We start from the raw sequence: 17911 nt of genomic DNA, 5'->3' as shown, positions 1-17911 counted from the left end.
TGTTCAAATCCTCTCAGACCCTGTTAAATACTTTGCCTTAACAGACAAGCTGTACTTTTGTGTTCCTTGGACCTTAAAGATGTATATCCTGAATTCCTCAGTGAGGAGTGGGAGGTTGCAACTCCTTGTACTAAACTGTGCTTAGAACACATTTTTTTTATTCTTAGGCATAATTCTAGGCTGTCCGTCTTACAAGATGAGTTTGACTGTTTCCCAGACAAAGCAAATAGTGAAGGGGGTGGATGAAACGGTCCTTTTGGGATGACACAGGGTGAAAACATCTCCAGGCTCCAACACTGAGTTAATTTCAGCTGGAAAAACTGGTCTGGGTAATGCTGCTGGGGGGCATCCTAGGGGTGCCCCAAATTGTGCTCTAGGACAAGCCCTCCCTGAAAGTGATCAGGATGATAACAGCTTTAGCTATGTTAATAGCAATATGCTGAGTGCCGTTTAGCCATTGTTGACCTCCTCATCTCCTCAGCTGCTGCAGAGGCTTGAACTTCTAAATATACATTAAAAATTCAAAAGAGCATTTTAAATAGTGCCTTTCCCTCCCCAGGAGGCAGCAGTTTTTAAAAAATGCCCTGGAATTCAAACCGAGTGCATATGTTGTCCTTGATTGGTGTCATATTTCAGAACACAGGAAGGTATTTTCTCTTCTGAAGCATATTTTACTTCGACTTCTGCTTCTGGTCAATAAATGTAAAGTACACAGATACGGAAAATAGTAAAGGGTGCTTAAACATATTTAAGTATTCCAATGAATTAACTTTATGATATTCAAAGGGGAGGATTCTTTCTGTTTTAAAAAAGTTTTTGATTTTTATATTTCTTTTAAATTGCATTCAGCACTCAAAGGATGACCTTTAATAGGATCACACTGGGTGATCCCATTGCATCAAGCAGAGATGCTATATCATCTCTAGTATACCTAGGGAACCAGCACAAAGAAGAGATTTAGCACAGTAACTTAGAGTTAATAGTTTATATTCAATCTCATTTGTCTTCAAGACTTTATCCTCTGTACTGGTCTCATTTCTGAAGATTTGTTATCACTGTAGACTTATGGAATATTTATTCAACACCACAGTATGTGCTAGGCCAGCTTCCAAGTCATCCATTCCACCAAAATTTATGAGTGGAACTGTATGAGTAATATGTTTGCCATTCCCTTGGAGGAGGTATCAGTGTCACCCAAGCAAAAAAACTAAACCCAAACCCAAATCCATATAAATAGATCAACAAACAAGACAAAGATAAGAAATTTGCCCCAATAGAGCTTGTATTCAAGGTCTATATATAGAGAGCATATATATGTATAGTACTTGTATCAGCTTGATAAAGTCCATATTGTTTCTTTACTTCCTCTTGAAAATGCACATACAGTTCATGTGCTTGGATAGGTCTTGTTATGTGTACCAGAGAAAAGGTACTTCTAGTACTAGTAAACTAAATTAAAGATCCTCAGGCTAGAATGCACCGCAATTCTCTTCCTCCTGCCATGTTTCTTGTATTATAAAGGAGGCTCTGGTGCAGTAAATTAGGACACAATACTTAGCTTTGTAATTCTGAAAATATAAGCCTGCTGAACTGACAGTGACTGGGTGATGGATTAAAAAATCGGAAAGATAGTACCATTTGTTGGCAGATAAGACAATCTTACAGAGACTGCAAGGTTAAATCTCTCACCAATGCTGCTTTTCAAATCTAAGTAACTTGGACTGTAGGTAAAGTTACAGTTCTGTGTTAAATTGTTTAACCTCACTGTGATGCTGCCAGCCCTATAAAGTGTGGTGGTTGCAGATTGTTACAGCAGTGACTCTTTATTGCTTGAGTAATAAGTAATAAGTCTCCACCACACTAAGAACTGTGTATTCACAGTTTCTAAATTACCTATAACAATGAGTGATTTATCATTAAATGTAAGGAATGTAGCTCAGTTTTTGTGACTTACTCTTCATTCCTCAGCCAGTGACAATTCCTACATGCTGTTTTAAGCTCCTACTTATCAACATCCTCTTGCAGTTCCAAGCTCCAGAAACACTGTTTAGTGTGTTAAGAATGCAATAATCACACAGAAGAATAAGTTTTATGTTATGAGTATAACTTTTCCTTATAGACAGAAATCTAAATACTTTCAGAACTTTCGCTTTAGGTTCTTCAGATTTCTGATCCATGGCTATCCTCTTTTTGGTACTTTTCAAATACTTTATCATAAGAAAACATTTATTTGTGCTATTAAAGCTTAGAGATCCATACTGTACTTGAGCTTATACTGCACTGGCAGGACATCTATTTACTTAGGTAAAAAGCATTTAAAGACGTAGGTAAGTACATTGTTTAGATTGTAACAGGAACAAACAAATATACAAAACCATTGAGAGATGCAAAACTTGTCAGATTATCACCTCACTTCCAACCAAGTAGAAATAATTTCAGTTGTTTTATACCAGAAGATTTTGTTTCAGTAAAAAGACTCTGATCTTTACAAACATTCACAGACAGCATGCTAGCTACAAAAATAATTTCTTGAGACCTTTTACATTGATAGGGTAATGCTTACATGGAAAAATAAATCTCTCAAATGGGGCTGTCAGTCACTATGCAGATTACATAGGACTCTCTACTGCAAGCATTGCAATGGCATCTTCAGATCAGATGCCTGAACTGTTGTTGAGATGAACTCTTACAACCCTAGTGATCTTACTAGGATTATTAAGTGTGCTGCTCTAGTCCTGATAACAGGACAACTACTGCAATAATTGCATAGGAAATTACCATGGGCTAATTTAAAGTTTCTGCAAAACATATTCTAACTATCTTAGCTGTGTACAAAAGACCTTACCATGGCAGGAACAGTTTCTACTGATTATTCAAAATTCAATTATTCAGATTCTTTTATCTATGCATGTTTTGGTCAACTTCTTTCCCTGCGGTAGGACCTGCTTTGCTTGAGGGGACACCAGACTTACTCCGTTTCCCCACCCAGACACATTGACACATCTCAAAATGCACGTAGCATGTAACTACTAGTCTCAACCCTGCAGGAGGTGCCAGGGTAGGGCCTGGCACAGCTAGGAATCCAGTACTTGGGGAGATCGAGTGTCAATTAGGCAGTTGCTTTGAGACAAAGGAAGCTAGACATTCAGTGAAGTAATTTGTCACAAAGGAAACGACTCTCTCATATGTATAGAGAGAAGCTGGGAAGTTCCCGTGAACCACTCCTGGTATGCCCACAGGCACATACAGCCCTTGAATATGCCAGCCACACTACACATAGAACTACAGAAAGAACTTGAGTTTCCCCTTGATATCATAATTATAAATGAATTTCCATGGGGTTTGTCACACCTGCTTTTGCATGCCTGCATTATTTACTTTTAATTCACTTTCTATCTCAGAAGTGTTCCCCAGGGATCAGTGCTGGGCCCAGTTCTGTTTAATATCTTTACTGACTATTTAGATGAGGGGATTTGAGTCCGCCATTAGCAAATCTGCAGATGACACCAAGCTGGGGGGGAATGTGGATCAGCTGGAAGGCAGGAGGGCTCTGCAGAGGGACAGGCTGGAGAGTTGGGCTGCTTCCAGCTGGATGAGGTTCATCAAGGCCAAGTGCCAGGTCCTTCACTTTGGCCACAACAACCCCCTGCAGCGCTACAGGCTGGGCACAGAGTGGCTGGAGAGCAACCAGGCAGAAAGGGATCTGGGAGTTTGGATTGACAGGAGACTGAACATGAGCCAGCAGTGTGCCCAGGTGGCCAAGAAAGCCAGTGGCATCCTGGCCTGGATCAGGAACAGTGTGTCCAGCAGGACAAGGGAAATGATTCTTCCCCTGTACTCAGCGCTGGTGAGGCCACCCCTGGAGTGCTGTGTCCAGTTCTGGGCCCCTCAGTTCAGGAAAGACATTGAGGTGCTGGAGCAGGTCCAGAGAAGAGCAACGAGGCTGGTGAAGGGATTTGAGCACAAGTCCTAGGAGGAGAGGCTGAGGGAGCTGGCATTGTTTAGTCTGGAGGAGTCTCAGGGAAGACCTCATGACTCTCTACAACTCCCTGAGAGGAGGTTGTAGCCAGGTAGGGGGTGGTCTCTTTTCCCAGGCAGGTGTCAGCAAGACAAGAGGGCATGGTGTCAAGCTCTGCCAGGGGAGGTTTAGGTTAGATGTCAGGAAGAAATTCTTTACAGAGAGGGTAATCAGGCATTGGAATGGGCTGCCTAGAGAGGTGGTGAATTCTCCCCTCTGGAGGTATTTAAGAGGAGACTGGATGTGGCACTTAGTGCCATGGTCTAATAACTGTGATGGTAGCAGCTCAAGGGTTGGACTTGACGATCTCAGAGGTCCTTTCCAACACATCTGATTGTATGATTCTATGATTCTAAGTCTAATTTACACAAGAGCAGTGACTGTCTGTCTTGTTGACTGTGTTCCATTTCATCTCACCAAATAGAAACTTTGCAGAAAGGCACGATTATTACAAAATAAAAATGAACTAATGAGACAGCAGACATGCCCAGACCTGAACTGCACTCTGCATGAAGCATATTGACACAAATTACACACCAAAATCAGTTGTCTTTACACAGTGTTTAGGCTCTATTCATGTGTCTAAGCAATGATCATAAATGGTGTGGGAAAGTTTTCCAACATACAGAAGGTATAATTTAGCAAGCAGAAGTAAAAACAAACAAAACATTCAAAAAAACCCACACAAACAAATAACCAAACCAAAGAACACAACCCAAACCCACTGCCCAGAAGAAACATTGTTTCACCCCATGTCTGCATGTGATGACATTTGCAAATTGATGCCCATTACATTTCTATGGATAAAAGTTTAGAAAAAACAGTACAAGTGACAGATAGCAAACAGATATCTTTTTCTTCAGTTAGATTTAGATAATTATATCAAACCTTCATCTATTAATAAAGATATTTTGGATAAATGGATAAAAAGAAAGCTTTTTAAGTCTAATAGCATTTTTCTGTCTTTGAGCCCATGTTCACACAGAAGCTCCCACCTGCAGATGGCCAAAACCTTTTGAAACAGTCACTGAACCTAGTTAAGATTTTTATCCTAATTACATAATTTCCTTATTAGTATTCTTTAAAGTAATCCTTTCTATTACCTTTAAGTGTATACATTTCTTCTTTTATTTGATTTTGTTTTTTGTTTTCAGTTTCTGTGTTCACGTGAATGTGCTATGGAAGCAGCCATGCAGTGTTATTTTCTTTTACTTAGACCTTGTATCACACGATTAAGATATGACATTAAATCCTTTTTCTGTTTGCCAGAAAGCCTGCTTCCTCTGGGGTGGTCACTTTGAACTCTTCTAAACTTACTGCTGCTGTTTGAGAATCAATAGATGTAAGATTCCTTTTGTTTAGCCTTACATGGATATTTGTCACGAGGCAAAACACAATAGTCCTCAAAGGCCCTAGACTTTCCACTAAGAAGTTTTTCTTCCTCCCTAATTCATTGCGTTTGTCAAACATGCACTTTTTTTACAATGTTTCCTTTTGTGAAACTTTAGGACAACTGGTAATCATGAAAACGTTTCATTTCTACTGCCACAGAGAAATGAGGAAGGGAGCAAGACAAAAGAAACAAGGAAGATAACATATCTGCTCAGAATCACATAGATTTCAAAAGATCCCTGGAGAGCTGGGAGCCAGAGTAGGAGCTGGAGATTTACTGGAGGACCAAAAACTGAAGTCAGGGCCCAGACTGGGAAGGAAGAAGGCCACTCAGCCACCTCATTTACAGTCACTTTGTACACAACTATAAGATTTTTACAGATGGAGATTCAGGAGTTGTGTCCAGATTTCATCACACTTGACAGCATTCTGATTTTTTTAAGGGTTTTTTTATCCTGCTAAGAGGTTTTCACTGTCCCCTTTTCCCTAAGAATGCAGGACTACTACCTGGAAAACCGGGAGGGGAAGTTTCCCTCTGGTAAAAACGAGTCCCAAAGTCATATTTTCCAAGAAAAGTGTGTGTGGAGGGACAATTTTGCACAAATAAAATTCTGTTTCTTTCCCCTAAAACAGTAATTTCTTCCCTATATCCTTTGTTCTCATGATAATACGGAGGTTTAGAGTTTATCTTTTACATTAGTATCAAAATGAAAATATTTCTAAAAACTGAATAGGCCATAGTGCAAACACCTGAGGTTGGAGATTATAGATATTAACAAAATACGTTTTTTTTGGTCCATGTGTTTTCAAATATGGAAGGCCCCTTTTTCACTCAGAGGAGTCAGTAGAGGGATAAGCAGGACTGGCTAAATAAATGTTAGGACATATAGCAAAACATAAAGCAACTAATCTTCTACTTGCCAACCATTTGTCAGTGATAACCACGCTTTTCTTTCATTAACCTTTCCACTGAGGAGCAGTTTACTCAGAGCATGTAAGAGAGATTGTAATTGGGTTATCTCAAAGCTTTCAAAACTTTTAACTGAAATGTTTTTGAAACCACAGCTGAGTAATATTAGCACAACTATAGGTAATTAATAGGGTCAATTAAGTATATAAAAAAATTGATTTTTTGGAACAACTTTACTAAGTCCTAAGTATGAAGTTGCTTCCCACAGTTCAACAATGAAAAAAACCAAAATGACTCTACTCTTTTTTAGATACTTTACTTATTTCTTTATCTTCCTGCTCATCTTTTCTATGCACCTAGCAGATTAGTATGAATCACATTGCTATGTATTTGCCTACTGTTTATACAGTAAGCGGTGCTGTTGATTAAAATTTTTATACTACCCAAGAAAGCCTTTCTCACCTAGCCAAGCTGCATGACATTTTTATAGTAGTTAAGGAATTCAACCATGTGTTCATGTAAGTATTTAAACCAACTAGAAACAGAAAGGAGTTTTGCTGTTAGTTGAACATTAAAAATATTTCTGAACAATATATTTTATATATATAAAATATGTTAAATTAATATATTAAAAAAATATTCCCAACAAAAAATATCAGTGCATTTCCACCTCTTCTTTAACTGTATGGTTCCCTGTCCACAGGGAAATGGCATACTTCATTCTCTTTATAGTGATTTCAGGACCTATCTTATATGTGTTGGTTTTATTTTCAATATCCTCCGAGTTTTTTAACATAAAATATAATTCAGAGGAGGAAACTGCACTGAAATTATTGAGTCCAAGTTATTCTGAGATTTTTCAATGAGAAAACAAGTTCTGAAAATGATCTAATGGGTTGTCAGAAGAAGAGAAACAATAGCAGAAAATCCTCATGTCTTGTAATAGTTAGCAGGGTAGACTTTCTTCCAACCATGCAAATGCAGATTGCATATTTTAAAACCGCATGGAGTAGATTTGAAAATAATTCACTGTCTTGTTTCCTCTGCCTTCTGATAGTAAAAGCATGTTCAAAATTGGAAGGAGAGAAGGAAGAAAGAAAGAGTAAAACAGATGGGGTATGCAGTAATCAGCAGGCACTTATATTCAAACTTGTTAAAGTAATTTTCAGCTATTTCTTGCTGGAGAGTATTGTGCAGAGAATCAATTAGTAGGAGAATTTCCTCTACGCAGAGGGAAAATACAAATAACAACAAACATGCTGATTCCAAAACCTGGAGCACCAAAAATATTCTGAACACTGAAAACCAGGCACAAGTCATGACAATTTCAATCTGTGTGTAGAAAGATATCAATGTAGGCATCTAATGAATACTTAAATATATTTTTTTCAATTTCAAAGAAACAGAATACTATAATTTTTGGTACTCTTAAAGGCAAAACTTATATTCACCCCAGCCCTGTCTGACATTTGTGTCTGTAATAGTGCTACAATTTTCAAAACTTAGAACAATCTGTATACACAAAGTCCATAGTCAACAAAAAACATGGGTGAGAGACCCAGCTGATAGTTCTAAGAACATATATTTGCAATACTGCAAATGGCAAGCCTGAAAAGTGTTAGAAAAACTCTGGTTGAAGGTGAGTTATCTGTGGACATATAACCAAATGACTCCATGCCATATAATACAGGATGCCAATTGAAAATGCATAACCAGTACTTGTAAGAGTTTTGGGAGTTGTTCTTATCCTCATTGTCTCTCTTCTTGGGTGAACTCCCTAACTACTATAAAAATAGAGCTCCAATAATTTCACAAAAATAGTTACTCAAGAATACCTGTAAAAAAGACTGAACTGTGTAGACCTCTCAAAATCTGGGTATGGAAAATTTTCCCCTACGCAAGCGAGGAAAGTCAGAAGTCATATGAGTACACTCTGGGCTCATCCAGAGATGTAGCCAGTAAGATATATTTCTGGGGCCCCTAGGTATGCCCCCCTCTGGAAACACTGAATGCCGTTTTTCATGCCGGCCAAAAGGGGCTGTGCCAAGGGACCGAGAAGGTGGAGCTAAGAGTGATCAAGAGAAATCTGAGAGGGCCTCCAGCTAACTGGGCTTCAAGTGATACCTGTACTGTTGATGAATTAACCAGGTTCTGGCTGCTGTTGTCCTGCACTGCAAGTAACTTTCAACATTCCCCTGAAACTCTCCTGCCCACGTTAGGCACATGGAGCTGAAGGAGACCAACCGTGATCCCTCAGGAGTGCACAATTTGGCCTTCCAGGTAAGTGTGGTTTCATTTGTTTGTGGTGAAGAGGAAAAAAAACAACGAACAATGCTTAATTCAGTTCCTGAACAAAGAAAAAGCAATTTCTGTTCTCAACCTGCAGATATTTTACAACATCCTACATGCTTTGCTCTGATATCCTGCCAAAGCACATGGCTCTTGTAAAAAAAGCTGGAGCACAACTGACAAATTCAGGAGCATGCTCTGCTAGCTGTCATCATCTGCTGCCCGGTATGCAGCTATCTCTGAAAAGTCAGTAATATTTCATAGGCTGATGAATCTCACTGGCTTATCCACTTGTTGTATCCTTTGCTTGTTTTTTCTGAGGATAGATGATTTACAGTTCTGTTGAAGAGAAGGGTTATCATTATGCCACAGACATATAACTCATCAAAGCAATCTATATTAATAACATGAGAAAAATAATAATTTAATCATATTATTCTCCCATGCATAAAATAAGTGCAATTGTCTTGTTCTGCTCTCAAGAAGAACACAGAGAGAAGGTAAAGAGTCAGTCCAAAAGATTCTGCATTCTATGTGCATAAAGTAATACTAAAAGCTATTTGAAAAATGCAAATTTCAAAAGCAGAACCACAAAACCCCAAGCAAATAAAAACCCTAAAAAAAAAACAAACAAACAAAACCCCCAAAACAACAACAACAAAAAAGCCAAAAAACTCAACCCCAAGGCAACCCAGTTAGTTATTCTTTCTCAGTGCCCAGCATCCATGTGCTTTCTTTGAAATTAGAGCAGAGACAAACAAAAATTTGCGAACCTGCGACCAAGCTGTGTCACTGTACTTATTGACAAAGGTACGATTGGCCGGGGGGAGACAGTGGCTTTTAAGTATTCTGAAGAGTGCTGTGTTAGCAAAGCAACACCTTGCTCTCCTCTACAGCCTCTCATCCTTACCCTGCCCCTGAGCTCAGCTAGCTGGAAGGGGGTAGTGGATTGGAATGTCAGGAGACACTATTCAAATAACACAGAAAGGTCTTTGTAGAACCTAGGCATGTGGAATATTGCATAACATCAGTGACATCCAACCACTCTGTATATTTATTAATTGAACAATAGAGACAGATAAGCAATAGACCGATGTGAGTTTCTGTCGGTCAGGGAATATTTGCGGAATATAGGAGCGTCAGGTCAAGTCCCTGCTTCAGTCAATAGTTAATAATCCATGCTAAGTGGGACAAATTCAAGAAGAGACAGAGATAACTCCCTAAAAACACGATAGCCCACTGGTTAGGTCATTTTCCTGGATAATCAGAGCACCCTCAGCGCATCCGTGCTTCAGAGCAGATAGGCAAGTTCTTGGGTCTCCCTCATTTCCGGTGGATGAGGTAAGAGAAGGCATCGGTGTTTTCACACAAAATGTGTGCCTAGGCTAGTGCCATCAGCTTTCAAAGTCTGTGTATATAAACACAAAAAGTAGAGGAGCCCCTCCCTAGCTGGAAGCTCAGTGCTGAATACTCTTGAGTAACATAAGCTAAAAATCACCTTTTCCCTCAGCAGTCTCTGTGGAGCGTGCTGGAGGGATCTGAGTTAACCTTCTGCCTTGTACAGCCTAGCTCACCTGCGCTGTGTGCAGGGAACCCAGGTTCTTCCTTTCCCGTCTGCTGCGGAGTTTTGCAAGAGCCTACAGCTCTTCTCTGATTTAAATAATTCAAATGCCAAATCACTGAGGCTATCCAACAATGAAACTTGATCTGATGCAGGTGTTTTGGTTTTGGTTTTTCAGTTAGTTTGTTAATTTGGTTTTCTTTTTCCTGAAACATCAGAAGGTGTTCACAATTACATTTATAATGTCTATCTCTGACTCAATATGTAATCCACTCCTTAGAGAAAATAAGACACAGAAGGAAATAAGTAAAATTCTGCATATAGAAAAATCACTTCACAGTAGAAGCCACTGAGAAGTAAACAATCTCAAAATTTTTCCCTATTTCTTGTATTTAAACTTTTCTTGCATAAAAGTGAACACTTGAATTCCTCCAAGATAACAGTGTCTTACAGTACTAAGCAATAAGTATCTTACTTAAACCACAAAATATAAGTGTTCTGGAAAAGGATTAATTGAAACCATTTTAAGTATCCTGGTAAGTATCATCTGAAGCATCCATAGGTGTCTTCAGATGTACCTGAACCACTTCATGATCAATGCACAAGGGGATAGATTAAGAGAGAGATAAAGTAAATCGAATTTAGCTAATTTGTTTCAGAAAGTACCTAAGTTACCAATACAGCTCTCAGTGTAACACAAAGCAGCTCAAGGCTTACAAACAATGGATGAAGGATCAGATCAGAGCTTTATTAAGTCAAGAATGAGAAACAATGTGCTTTCTGTTTTGGAGGGACTCTTAATGGGATGAAGGGATTGTAATATAGAGAAATCTGCCTTTTGATTGTTATAGAAGCGGTCAAAGGGAGTATAACTACAAGGTCTTCTCAATTTCATCTTTGCTATTGATACCACAAACACATACAGCCTTCTCTACTCTGATAGGTTTTTCACTGTATCACAGAAGCATTTAACTGCATCACCTTTTCCAATGGTACTGTCATATCCCCTCAGAAATTAACCAAGGTTAACTCTCAGACAGGACATGCATCCCTGTAGCATAAAGTTATATCAGTACCACTAATTGCATTTTCAAAAATGCCCAATTCTGCAAAATATCTCCTACTTCTTTTGTACACTATGCAGTTTCCACTTGAACTAGCATCGAAGTCTGCATGTCCTGCATTATTGCCTTGTGATAATGTCACTACCTGGGAGACACAGAAGTAACTTTTCCACTTATTAGCAGCTCAAAATTGTCTCAAAACAGAAAATAAACCCAAAATGTACAGCTCCGCTGTACCTCTTGTTTTCTCTCTCTCTTTGATAATAGGGACATCTTAATCACTAACAGCCATTTGGGTGAATTACAATGAGTAAGCTTCTTGTATTGGTTTTAAAAGGATACATAGCTCTACCCACACTGCCAGTCTTCCCTAGCATGCTCCTATCCTTCAGTGCAATATAACACAATGCAATTGTTAAGACCTACATGATAAAGTTGGTTGCTTTGAATGTCACCTCATGGCTAAAATCTATAGATCACTGCTGTCTTTATAATGAGACATTCAGGTTGTTAATATTTTTCCCCTTAAAAACGTTGTGCAATTTAAGGAACTTAAATCATTATCCTCAATTCAGAAAACTGACCACGTTAAGTGTCTACCTGCTAACATAGTACATTGTGCATCTATAGCTACTATAATGTCATACATAGTGTGTGGAAACACTACTGTGTCTCTTGCCTTCAAGGTGGTTCCTCTCTGATGGCACTGGCTGGAACACTGCTGCAGTTGTCCAAAGAATTCCTTCTCAGAAACCCTGCAACACCAACAATAACCCTAAAACTGAGATTGGATTCATCTAGGTTCTATTTAGTCCTCATTTAAATGCCAAAATTTATCTAATCAGTTTTGATGATTTAGATCTCTGGTAATATCAAGTAACACTTGCTCCTCAAGGAATGACAAAAGCTGCCTTAAAAAAAGGAAAAGTAGATGGGATGAATAAACTCCCCTACATTTAAAATCAATACAGAGGTAAACATAGAACAAATACAATGCAAAGGAAAGGTAATACTTAATAAATATTTCTCTTTCACTGGCCTCTTGTTGTCAGTGTTATGATGCAATAAGCAGTCTGTACTTGTGTCTATAGCTGAGCACACCGTGCTCTTAAGGAGCTGACATGAGGAAGGATCCTCTTTAAAATTCTGCCTTTTACTCATATTGCACAAGACATTGGTATTGCCGTAACACATGCAGTATTTATACCCCATTTAATTCAAACAAGGTTAAAATGTATCCTAAAAAACGCCACTTGTTTCTGTGTTTGCACCGTTCTCCCCCATTTCCTAAATACTCTTATCTGGTTTGTTAATTAAGACTATAGGCACTATTAAGAATTTATGTTTCATGTACATAATTTTTGTAATTTCCCTTGGAAACAATGAAGGTGTCGCATTGCATTGCTTCATCAGATCCAGAGAGGAAATTATGCAGTTCTTTTCCATGTTTTCAAAACTTGCTTTCCAAAGCCATGCCTGTTTTGGCTTTTTTTTAAAAACCCTGCATTTTAGGATACTATCCAACTCTCCCATCCAAGACCAACAAATTATTTTAAAAAAAAACCACCAGTGTGCTCAGAGGTGGGGAGTCTTATTTACAGCCCTTTTCAAAATACCCCATGAAGATCTAGCCTGCTAAATTTAAATCTGTCAGTACATGTTTCTTATCTGCTGTCTCTGCAGCTCCTTTACTGTAATTTAGCACATGGATACTGAATATTCATTCTCCTGCCCTGTACACAGCTACAAAGAATTTTATCATTTGACTGGAATTTATGAATGCTATGATTATTGATTGAAAAAAAATGTTCGTCTTCATTTAAAATGCATTTTAACTCCTTCAGAATCATGACATTAGCTAGTAAAAGTTAGTACATGAAGAAAAGCTTAGATAAATGCTCTCCAGTTCAGAATATTTAAAGAACAGCAAGTTTTGAACTGTAAATTAGATGGCTTCATTTCAGCTAGCCAAATACAGTAGAAAATCTGATTAAATTCAACAAACCCCAACATTAAACCATTTGCTTTTGAAGTGTCTGTTTTCCACAGAGTTCCTTAAGTATTCTGATTCTAATCTCCAAGATAATGTAGTTACCTACTTACCTACCCTTAAACCATAAACAGTTTAAGCACCTGCCTGCATGCACTGATGGCCAATCTGTTTTCATCACTAATTAGCATATGAGAAAAAGCAACTACTCTAGAGTGTCTGCTCTTGTTAAAAGCACAACGATTGAAGGTATTAGGTCTTTGCTGAATCCATCCTCCAAATTTGGGGATGATGGCAGGGAAGGTAGTTATGCAAAGACTTGACAAATGAACAGCTCAACACGAGGGAACTAAATAAACAATGAAAGAACACCTCACTTACATGGACAAGGCAACTCTGTGCTTTTGCTCTCTAATATTTTGTAAGAGGGGAATTCCAGGCAGGAAAAGTAAAGTGGTGTGTGAAAGCAGAAACACTTCCTTCATAACAATCTTCATTCAAAATAAACATTCAAAGTAAGAATTCAAAATAGATGAATCAGTGCTGGAATCCTTCAGTTATGGTTTAAGATGTGAATTTTGCCCTTGGTTAGGAGGAAGGCTGGATCTTTGTTAACTTGTTGAACCAGTTCTGAGACAAAGGGCCTAAGGACAAGTGAGTTAAGATAAGAAAATAGTGGATACACATTAGCTGAGCACCACCCATGGCTCACACAGCTTTGTGCAGTAGTGCAGGTACTGAAACAGCCAAGCTCTGTACATTGAGTTTTGGGCTCCCTGTACTAGTAAAGAAACACATAGAATTGTAGAATCGTTTAGATTATAAAAGACCTCTAAGACCATCAAGTCCAACCATTAATTTAGCACCACTCTCTTAACCACTTAACGACGCAAAGTGCCACATCTCAGGCCTGGTCATTCCACCTGGGCAGCCGGTTCCAAAGCCTGTTTTCACCTTTTCAGTGAAGAAATATTTCCCATTATTTAATCTAAACCTCTGCTGGTGCAACTTGAGGCCATTTCCTGTCATCTATTCACTTGCCATCTATTCACTTGTTCATGTGGAAGCATAGGCATCAGAGCATAAATGAGTTCTTACCACATATGAGAAAGGCTTTCAGCTTCTGATTTGAGCCTATACAATTTCTGGTCTTGTCATGTTCCAGAATGACAGTGGAAGTGTGGATGCTACAAATCTGGAAGGCCTCGGAGACAGTTCGCAGAAAATCAAGAATTCACAAAATAAGAGAACAGGGCACACTGATCAGGTATGGTTTGGGGTTTTTTCCTTTTTTTCCTTCCTTTTCTTTCAAATAACTTCATGTGAATTCATAGACCTAAGTCTTTAAACATTGGATTTAGTGACAAACTTTCATTCTGACAGAGCATACATATTATTAAATATTTAATAATAAATTAAGTAATATCTAATTATTAAATGAACATCCAAAATAGGGGAAATTTCAGACAAACACAAACTTGGGGCAATAAATCTGGTGTAAAACTGACCAGAGAAGGAGGAAAAAAACACAATAGAGATTAGTTTAATAATAAACATATTCATTTTGACTTCTTTTCACTGTATGTTTGTTCAAGACCACATAGTGAGTAGCTCACTATGAAAACATGAGAGTCAGGTTAAAAAAACCCACAGGAGTTTCATTGGAGTCTAGTCTTAACATTTTCACATCTACACTCCAGAAACAAACTTCTGTTCTAAAAGTTCTATTATGTTGTAATCATAGCTACTTGCCAAGTTTGGTGACGGTACTTGAAACAGCACATATGAAATACCTGATGCAGTGGTACTCATTTCTGTCTTCCATTGATTTTTTTGGCTATAATCAGAGGCAGCAAAGGCATGCTGCCAAAGTAATGCCCCTGCTTTCAAAGTTGAAGTAATTCCATATGCAGGTGTAGAAAGGATCACTTCTGATATGCAGTCCTGGGAACTAGGCTGGTATCTGAGATCCTAGGAGAGAAAAGCTGTAGACGATGCCTATAACTTCCTCTTCAAAAAAAAGCCAGCAAAAAGAAAATTGTTAAAACAAAAAGGAAGAAAGGACTTTCAGAATTGATTGAAACTGTAGAAAATTGGAGAAAAGTAGTGGCAGTCAATGAAAGCTTGATTTTTATCAGAAAAACAAATTTCCCACTGAAAGGCTCCATCTGAAAGCATTCAGCCTCTATTTGGTGCAAGTTTAGCAGAGATGAGTATACTCGCAGTGACACTTTCCCAGACGTACTGTGACTGATGCAGAAAAAATTATTTTGAGGGTCTGCAGCGTATGAATTTTGCTGTGTCCTAGCTGGCAGAAGTCCATAAGCTCCACACAGGCCTTAGGTAACCCTCAGCAAGGGCCAACACTCTCCAAGAGCCAGATCTGGTGTTATGTTTGCCCATGAAAAAGAACAAAAGAGGAAAAGGAGTTTAGATCCATTCTCCATTTTCCTTGTGTATCTGCACAGTTTCGCACTAAGTCCTCTTTTATTTCAGATTTTCTCAACACCTTTTAATGTCAATGTAGGAAAGTATTTGTGACAGTAAAATAGTGACATATATTGTAGAAAATGTGAAAATATTTAGATTGATTTTTTTTTTTAATTGAAATACTGAAATGGAAAAATAGGTTATATTCTCAAGATAAACCATATATTTCATAAATTCAAAGAGACAGAACCCAGGCTGTGGGTGATCCAAGGCCAGGGAGTAGGTTGTGGCATGGGGGAAAGTGATGGGAGAGTATGGTCTGGCCTTGGCAGCCCATGAAATAGGTGAAGTGGGGATGGTGGTGGGGATGAAGGAAATACCTGAAGGACATGAGCTTCAGGCTGTGGCTGGGAGAGTGGACATAGTGCCAAAGAGAGTGTAGGTGCCTGCAACTGTGAAAGCATGGCTCTTCAACTCAGAGGATGGAACTCTCCTGGTTTATAATGTAGGTTCAAAAATCTGTGAGAAACACTGCTATGCAACAAACTCCAAATTTAAGCCCAGGAATAAATGATATTTACATATTATCAGCATTCTGTGTCCCTCAGGTGAGAAGCCTATCTCCTGCAACCACTGAGAAGAGTTACTGCCAGTTACTAAAAATAATAGCAACTTCGTAGGAACTTTTCAGGCTTGCTTTCTTTCACAATCAAGACCAAATAGAGAAAAAAATTGAGCTTAGCAAAAATCAGCCATAAGTATCAATGCAGCTTCACAGAGCTACACAACTCCACATGCACCCCTCCAAAAACTGCAGTGAAGAGGACCAAGTGATGGGGTTGTTCAGCTGGGAAAAGAAAAGGCACTGGGAAGATCCCCCTGTGGCTTTCTGCACTTAAACGGTGCTTCTTTAAAAAAATGAGTTATAATGAGTTTAAAATGAGTTTATACGGGTAGTGATAGGACAAGAAGGAATGGCTTTAAACTGAAGGAGGGTGTCTTTAGATAAGGTGTCAGGAAGAAATTATTTGTTGTGAGGGTGGTGAGGCACTGGAACAGTTTGCCCAGAGAAGTTGTGGATGCCCCATCCCCGGAGGTGTTCAAGGCCAAGCTGAATGGAACTTTGAGCAAGCAACCTGGTCTATCGGAAGGCGTCCCAGCCCATGGCAGGGAGGCTGGAGCTAGATGATCTTATGGTCGCTTCTGACGCAGGCTATTCTAAGACTGTGATTCAGATCTTTCCCTAGCAACTATCTGAGGGCTTTCCAGGACTTCCGGCAGCCCCTGCAGCAGGGAAACCAGACAGAATGCGGAGGCCAGGCCAAGGTCTGTGGTAGGCCTTGCTTTCCACAGCAGACTGGGGGATGGAATTAGGAACAACAGTGACAGAAAAAGAAAAGGTAAACCTACCAGCAGATTGCCACTGTTCAAAAAGCGGAGGGGGATAGGGGTGGGGTACTGTGGGCCGCTCCTCTCAAGAGGGTAGGACATGTCCGCTCGATCAGGAAAAGACTGCCTTCCCCGGGTGCTGGCTGGGCACTGCAGGGCAGGCAGCTGATCACGCTGCCCTGGCACGGCATTCAAAGGAGGAGGTGTGAGCGTGGCACCCAGGGCCCAGCTCGGTACACTGCTGTCTGAACGCAATGGTCACCTGCCATGGGTCATCAGCGCCTCCACAGGCCCCCCACCATGAGCATGGAGGGATGTAGCCATGGAACAGGTGGGGGAAAGTTGGACAGGGATGGGGGAAGTACTGTAGTGCGGGCATGGCAGCTCCCACAGGTGTGCCAAGGAGCTTGGGGGGAGCTGTGCTGCTCCAGGCCACCTCAAGACAGTCTTCAGACAGGGTGGGTGTCAGCCTGTAGTCATTCAAAAGCTTGAATGCGGCCAGGCTTTTGTGGATTCAGATAGCAAAAAGCTGTTTTCCTACTGAAAGTGTGTTATCTGGCCAAATTTTGTATTTCTGCTACAAAGCTTGTGGATGATAGCTCTCTTTAAAAGATTGTTAGTTGTTATGCTTTCAGAGCAGCTTTTCTTAAGAACTATTAACTTAGTTAAATTTTTAAAACAATAAGCCTTCCTCAGTTTAACCATATTTTTACACAAAATCATATTGAAGTTTGGAATGTCTGAGAGGTGCCGGGCAAGCTGACTAATTAGCAGGTCTGCTGTCCCTACCTGCTGCTCTGCAGCCCTTGCTTTTTGACTGTCTGCAGGGGTAGTCTGTATGGGACCCCACCGTCTTCAGCTCAGAACA

General features: G+C 39.5%; 1 protein-coding gene across 2 annotated transcripts in view; it reads left to right on the top strand.

The window, feature by feature from the left end:
• Positions 1-8352: 8352 nt before the first annotated feature.
• The window catches only part of SLC28A3 (solute carrier family 28 member 3), a 36240-nt gene continuing 26681 nt past the window's right edge, over positions 8353-17911 (top strand). The window contains exons 1-2 of one of the 2 annotated variants that reach the window (XM_027880482.1): positions 8353-8600; positions 14390-14491. In XM_027880482.1, coding sequence (XP_027736283.1) covers positions 8544-8600; positions 14390-14491 — 159 coding nt within the window. In that variant the 5' untranslated portion in view covers positions 8353-8543. Of the gene's footprint in view, positions 8601-14389; positions 14492-16816; positions 17055-17911 lie in introns of those variants that run through there. The other variant, XM_027880491.1, reaches the window with a different exon arrangement.

Source organism: Empidonax traillii, unplaced genomic scaffold (assembly GCF_003031625.1).
Source record: "Empidonax traillii isolate 1590-97213 ecotype Southwest subspecies unplaced genomic scaffold, ASM303162v1 scaffold6:size4315531, whole genome shotgun sequence".
NCBI classification, from domain to species: domain Eukaryota; kingdom Metazoa; phylum Chordata; class Aves; order Passeriformes; family Tyrannidae; genus Empidonax; species Empidonax traillii.
This window is presented reverse-complemented; position numbering and strand designations above follow the sequence as displayed.